The sequence below is a fragment of the Eleutherodactylus coqui genome, chromosome 6, assembly GCF_035609145.1.
Source record: "Eleutherodactylus coqui strain aEleCoq1 chromosome 6, aEleCoq1.hap1, whole genome shotgun sequence".
NCBI lineage: Eukaryota > Metazoa > Chordata > Amphibia > Anura > Eleutherodactylidae > Eleutherodactylus > Eleutherodactylus coqui.
This window is the reverse complement of record NC_089842.1, coordinates 240452657-240460278: the sequence shown is the minus strand read 5'-3', so window position 1 is coordinate 240460278 and position 7622 is coordinate 240452657. Positions and strand designations below refer to the sequence as shown.

Sequence of the window (7622 nt, the reverse complement as noted above, 5' to 3'; positions counted from 1 at the left end):
TAATAGAGAACAATATAAGTCTGAAATAACGAACGTTATGCAGCGATGCGACCTGACACCAGTATGCAAGAAAAACATAGCCCTATTGGTGGCCAAACTGCTTTATCAGCACTAGAGATGAGTGAAACTACTCGGCCACGCCCCTTTTTCGCCCGAGCGCCGCGATTTTTGAGTACTTCCGTTCCGTACTCGGGCGAAAAGATTCGGGGGGCCCCGTGGGTGAGTGGGGTGTTTCAGCGAGGAGTGGGGGGGAGAGGGAGAGAGAGGGCTCCCCCTGTTCCCCGCTGCTATCCCCGCTCCGCCACGCCTCCCCCCGCCCCCCGGCGCCCCCTGAATCTTTTTACCCGAGTACGGAAGTACGCGAAAATCGCAGTGCTCGATCGAGTAATTACTCGAAACGAGTATATTCGCTCATCTCTAATCAGCACCATATTATTACCTGGAACTCTAAAGATGAACTGGTTTACAAGGGAACGCTAATGCCAGGATCAAGCATACCTGTGTTGATTAGGCATAAGATGCAGAGTCACACACTCATCAAAAAAACTCCCCCAGTGGGATGGAACATTTTTATGCATGCTATGGCTGAAGCTAATATACCAACTAATATCGCTGCAGACCCTTGTACGCAGGATCTACTTGAAACCTTGAACATGGACTGTCTGGTGAAAGTCATGATGGCTGTTAAGCTTTATGTCAAAAGACTTTTTGCGACGCTGTTGCACGTTACCCCATAAAGCAAAAAACGTCCTTTCCCTCCTACACCTCCAGGAATAATACAGGGTAGCTTTCTGCCTAAAAAGAGGACTCTGCCGCAGCATCAAACTGCATGGTTAGGTTTGTAAATTATTGTAAAATGTAACTATATCTCTATTAACATTATACATACTTATGCAATTTTTTTATAAACCATATTTTATCATACGCTGTTTATGTATTTATACGAGCGCTCAATAAAGCTTTTTTAAAAACTTTTCATTTAGACTGTTGCATTGTGTCTTGATGTTCTTGTGAAATAAAAAGGTGGGGGCTGTATATACTGGGACTTGAAAGTACATAACTTCATGTCAGGCTATAAATAAAGCCTTATATTTGGCATACAATTTACAAGGAGGGCAACATGAACCTTATAAGGTATGGGGATACATTTACTAGGTCTTGGAGGTGTGTAAACTCCAGGCTCCAGCTATAAATAAAGACTTATAAACATAATACACTCTGGTGGGATCCAGCCTCCGGAAGGGGGCGGGATATCACACGATTAAGGGGGTGGGGTGGGTGTGTCAATTAATCTATTAAAAGGGACGTGGAATCTCTCACTTTGCTAGAAGAGGATGTTTGGCAAGATATGTAGACTCTATACTACTGTCATCAATAATTCAGTCCTGGAAAGTCCCTTTAAGAAATTTAAATTTACCAATATTTTTTGAGTATTAGACACACTTTTTAGCATGAAGAAATCTGTGTTTATGTCATAGTCCACAGTCAGGCTCCCTCTAGTTCCAGACTTCATGTAGGGCCAGACTTTCTGATCACTTCCTTAATATTGGGGCAGTGCAATCATAAAATGCTCTGCCCACTCCTTGTGAGAACTAGTCTTGCTCATCATGATTGGCCAGGTCATCCTTACCTGATTTTTAGCAAAGGTTAGCAGAAAATCATTTTACTAATAAACTAGAAAAAGGTGTGTGTGCCTTTTCGGTGCTTGCGTCCTAGGTTCACAACTTATCAGAGGTAACATTGCATGGATTTGGAAAAACTCTATCCAGATTTTGCTCTTAGTCAGATTTGACCCTACAATTTCAGCACTGCAAAGCAGCACTAACAACAGAGCCACAACACCTGTCTATCCTATAGTTGAGGAGGAGAGTAACAACAACAAGAATAAACACAAACAGAAGAGAAAAACTCCATCCAGATGTTGCCCTTGGCTGGATTTGAGCCTACAACAACTGAACCGTCACACCTGTCCCTTTTGCTCCAGAAGAGGAGTGCAGGATGAATAAACACAAAGAGAACACCATCCGGATGTTGCCTTTGCACAGTGCTACAAGGCAACAGTGCTAGTCACTGAGCCACCAAACTTATTCCTTCTTCCTCCTGCTTCTTTGTCCCTGGTAAAAAATACGAAGGAAAATATCTTATTTTCCTTCATCACCTTCTTCCCTTCCCTCTTTTCTCTCCTTCTCCTCCACTTTCGTCTTCTTCTTCCTCTCCTCGAGAGGAGGAGGAAGAAGATAATGGAAGCAAGAGAAGAAAAAACATGGTGGCTCAATCATTAGCACTGTTGTTACAGCTTTGCAATACTGGAGTTGTATATTCAAATCTGGGCAAGTACAACATGCAGATGGGGGTTTTCTGTTGTCTTTGTGTTTATTCTTGCTATTCTTCTCTTTCTCTTGAACAGATCCAGCAAGTGTGTTGGCTCAGTTGTTAGTGCTGCTGTTTTTCAGTGCCGGAGTTGTAGGTTCAAATCTGACTAAGAGCAACATCTGGGTGGGGTTTTTCAATGTCTATGCAGGTGGAATTTGAATTTAGAATCCCGGCACTGAAAGGCAACACTGCTAACCCCATCAATAGCACATGCGTAAGCAGAGCTCATTCTTTAATTTCACCTTAAATCAATGGGAATCGGAATTGGCTGCTTCAATTCACTATTAGTTCTTGAAAATCGGGTTGGGTACTCCCGATCTGATATTTCAATAACCCCTTTACACTAGTAAGAACTGTGGAGCTGATCAGTGCAGGGCAGGAAGGAAAGCCACATTGTGTTTCTGTCAGACAGAACAACCAGACAGGATACATCACTGGAGCCACCAGGGATTAGCCATTTATTTTACCCTAGACCATCAGGGAACCAAATATTAGCCATTTTTAGCACCCCAACATATATCTCTACACTACTGGTTTAAACGCAATCTACTACCCTAGACCACCAGAACTAATAAAATTACCCCCTCAACTATCTTAGACCATCAGAGAAGCTTTAAAGGGGTTGTCTGAGATAAAACTTTCTAAAAAAAATGGTTCCCCTAGTGAAAATAATAATAAAGAACTTATACTAACTTCTCCCTGCAAGTCTTCCACCGGCAGATTTGGTTTGCTCACTGATGTAGTGTTTAAAGACTGCAGCAGCCTGTGTAAAGGATGTCATTGGCTACAGCAGCCTTTGTTGCCCCATAAACAGGCTGCTGAAGCCTGTAAACAACAAGTCACTGCGGAGATCTGGAGCCACCAGCAGGGGACTTGTAGAGAGCAGAAATAGGTGATGTTAAGCTTTTTATTATTGTTTTCACACAGAGGACGCTTTTCTTGAACGAAGTTCTATCTTGGACCACCACTATAATTAGTACGAATATTTTTTTTTTAAATTTTTTTTCTTCCTAAACCTGGATGTCTATTACACTGGCCAACAAAATTGAAAAAATTGTTTGGTGCCGGGAATGTTACAACTGATTTAGTGTATATTTGACCTTTTATTTGCAAATATGCAAACAGTTTCTCTCCATCAGCTATAGTTTCGGCGCATGCGCATTGCCAGCCATGCTGCGTCACATAGCCAATCGTATTCGTACATTTAGTTTGTCCCGACCAGTAGTGAGGAATGGTTGTGTACATTTGTCGCCCGAGGTGTTGTGGGGTGTTGTAGCTATACAATCATTGTGTTCAGGGGCGTACCTAAAGGCTTAGGGGCCCAGGTGCAAAAGTTCAGCTTGGCCCCCTCCCTTCTTCTTAAATCGTGCTGCATACAGCTGCAAAACACATTTCCATACATGAACTAGCCCCTTGGTGTAATCTTTCCAAATATAACACATTTCCTGCGCTACGTGAAAATTTATTTGTAGCCCCTTTGGCCACTCTTACACACACGCTAGAGTACTAGAATACACACACACTAGGGTACTATCTGATTGCTGACTCCTACCACACTGGTGACATCACCACAGGTCCTGGAAGCTGCTGTCCGCTTTGCCAGTGGGGGTCCATGTGAGACGGCTGTGAGGTGAATGATAGCAGCGGCTGTCCTCTCCTCTTCAGGACAACTGGGGTGATCTTAGGCCGGCATCCTTTCCTCCTTTCCCACAGCTGCTACACACTGCTGGTGACCAGCCAGTCAAGCACTCAGCATACCCACTGCTCACCCCCGCCGGCACCCGAATCTTTTCTGCTGAGCAGACAGGTACTCGAAAAGGACGATACTCGCTCGAGTATTTTCCCTTAACGAGTATGCTCGCTCATCTCTATCAATTTCCCATTAGGCCAACAAAGCGGGTACACAAAATATCCGTGTTTTATGTGCCTCTGGGACACTAGGACCAAACAAGAGCACTGGGTGAAATGACAGTGGCCTGTGAGGGAGAACATGGTTGTCGTTGAAAATAATTTGATTCGATAAAATAAATTGTTACAGAGTCCACTTTGTTTTGTTCTTTGCATCACAATATTGTAGAAAAAAACACTAATTTGTACGGTATTTGTTTAATTATATCAATCATATGTCTAATATGGAATAGGGTAACAAAATTCAGTCGGTGCCTATATCACAGAAACTGGAGCTGATAGGGGAAAATGGATGGCATATTTGACATCAGGGCACAAAATATACCTTATAACAGCTGTCAAACGCTCTGCACCAAAATACGTGTTGGCCAGTGTTATCGTTCCTGAAGTCGTGCACTGTAAAACATACAGGAAAAGTCCAAGCATATATTTGTAATAGTTGAGTATAAATGGAGTAGGACAATGAGGCCACATTTAAATGATGACCTATGCCATGTTATCAAACATAACATGTATAACATTCATGGAACTCATCTGCTTTATTATATTTAGGGGAACATTAGCTACAATAACACATCAGCATGTTTTTAGACAGTTTTTCTTGTTTTTTAAATTATTTATTAAACAACTCTTAACATCCTTATTTCTGATACTGTAGATGATGGGATTCAGCATTGGAGTGACCACCGTATAGAGAACAGATACCGTATTGTCCGTCTCCACAGAGTGAGAAGATGGGGGCTGAAGATAATTGAACAGAAGGGTTCCATAATAGAGGGTGACAACTGTGATGTGAGAGGCGCATGTAGAAAATACTGCATGTCTTCCTTGTGAAGAACGGATCTTCAAAATGGTGGAGATGATATAAACATAGGAAATCAGAGTCAAAAGAAAAGAACATAAAACAATGGTTCCGGCTGCTACATACATTGCCACCACATTAAGCAAAGGATCTTTGCAGGAGAGTCTTAAAATGGGAGGTATTTCACAAAAGAAATGGTTGATATGATGAGTCCTGCAGAAGGGAAGTCTCCAGGTGAGGGGCACTTGTATACAAGAGTTGAAGAAGCCAACAGTCCATGGTACTATGGATAGCATAACACAACACCTCATGTTCATAATACTGCTGTAGTGCAATGGTCTACAAATGGCTACAAACCTATCATATGCCATTATAGCAAGTAAGATGCATTCTCCTACCCCAAGAATTAATGAGAAGAACATCTGGAAAACACATCCACCCACTGAGATACTCTTCTCTGTGGATAACGTATTTATGAGGATTACGGGAACTATGGTGGAGGAGAAACAGACGTCAATAAAAGAGAGATTACTCAGGAAGAGGTACATAGGGGTGTGTAATTTTGGGCTGATCCTTACTGTAATGAGAAGAAGACCATTTCCTGACAATGTGATAATATACATCAGCACAAATACAAGGAACCCTAAAACCTGGAGGTGAGGAACAGTAGATAATCCAAGTAAGAAGAACTGACTTGGAAGTGTTTGGTTGGAGTTCTCCATAGAGTTACCCAGAACCTAGAACAAAGAATAAAGTTGCAATCAGTTAATTCTTTAGACTAAACTTGGGAAAAATTATGTAGAAGGAAGTTAACTGGCCCTGTGTATAAAACTATTGAATCATTGCTTTCATATTCTAATTAAGAACAGATAAAGGGGTTATCCGGGGAAATATTATCACTCAAAAGCTTGCTGAGCTTGCAGCAGTAAATTATCATACCCTTCCATGCTTTCCCACCACTGCTGTCTCGCCAGCTCTCCTGTCCCCACTGAATGTGACTTCCGGGAGAGGAGTGATGACAACCTGATATTGGGTCATATGAGAGCTGCAGAGAGATGTTGATTGGCTGCAGCAGTCACATTGCCGTTTTGTTAGAGACGTCATAGCTAGCTCCCTGCACCCAGTAATGAAGACCAGTGGGGATCCGTACGTCAGCGAGATGACAATGGTGGATGAGCACTGAAGGCTGAGTATGTATTCTATGATTTTACTGCTGCAAGTTGAGGAAGCCTTTGTGTAATATTATGTCCCCGGATAATCCCTTTCTCTATCTGGTTTAATTTTTTTTAGTAAATAAAACCAGATAGAGAAATATATAAAATTTTTCTAATCTGGTTTAATTTTCTGAATATAGATTTTGTATCATCTATATATGACTATGATGTGGTCATCTTGCCTGAGCTGCATGTAATAGCATTTAGCACTTTTTTTTTAGAGAAAAGCTTTACAGCAGCTTCATGGGCCATTCACACAATGGACAAGAGGGAACCCACTGACTGGCACAGGAGACTGTTCTAGACATGTTCTGTGACCTGTGCAGAGGCAGAGTAGAACTTCACAGTTTATACCTATTGTGAATGGTGGATCCTTCTGAAAAGCTATCTCTACAAACCAGGAAGTGACAGACTAGTATTATGCTCTGTGGTTAGTGTGAAAAATGCAGGAGTTTAGGATTTTTTTTAAATATAGATTGTGACCAAAAGTTTAAACAAATTACCTAAAATGCTTAAAAAATATGTTTGACACAAAAATGTGATTTAACACTCAGAAATATAAGCTTATGTACATGTGAAATGAAAATACTGTATATGTAACCATTACACACTAAATAGGAAACCACTGGGTAAAACGGACATGGAAAATAACTTGTGGACTTTAATTAACTGTAAACGCAATTCGAGCAACCCACGTCAGACAGCTGCTGCCAAAGGAAATAGGGTCCTAGGGTGTATTTAAAGAGGTATAGGGGCACATGACATGAACATTGTTCTTCCTTTTTACAAGTCCCTAGTCAGACCACACATTGAATACTGTGGACAGTTTAAGGCACCAGTACTCAAAAAGGACATATCAGAGCTTAAGTGGGTTCAAAGGCAGCCAACTAAAAAAATAAATGGAATGGACAGACTACAATTCCCAGGGAGGTTATCAAAATTGGGGTTATTTAGTTTAGGAAAAATATGGATGATTGAGGACTTAATAACTATGTATAAATATATCAGGGGACTATACAGAGATCTCTCCCATCATCTATTATATCCAGGACTGTAACAAGGGGGCACTCCAACAACTATGTATAAATATATCATGGCACAATACAGAGATCTCACCCATCACCTATTATACCCAGGACTGTAACAAGGGGGCACTCCAACAACTATGTATAAATATATCAGGGGTCAGTACAGAGATCTCTCCTATCATTTATTTATACCCAGGACTGTAACAAGGACATGCCCTCTATTTCTTGAGGGAAGAAGGTTTCTATGTCATCATAGAAGGAAGTTCTTTACTGTAAGAGCAGGTAAACAATGGAACT

The 7622-nt window shown here is 41.3% G+C and overlaps 1 protein-coding gene across 1 annotated transcript; it reads right to left on the bottom strand.

Annotated features, from left to right (window-relative positions):
* Window positions 1-4857: 4857 nt before the first annotated feature.
* On the bottom strand, window positions 4858-5805 carry LOC136571954 (olfactory receptor 5G9-like). Its single transcript, XM_066572572.1, has one exon. It carries the CDS (start codon window positions 5803-5805, stop codon window positions 4858-4860), a length of 948 nt encoding a protein of 315 aa, XP_066428669.1.
* Window positions 5806-7622: the final 1817 nt, after the last annotated feature.

What these genes read in the sequence shown, in the direction of transcription:
- LOC136571954 (XM_066572572.1), bottom strand. Translation starts at nt 5,805, where the DNA reads ATGGAGAACTCCAACCAAACACTTCCAAGTCAGTTCTTCTTACTTGGA.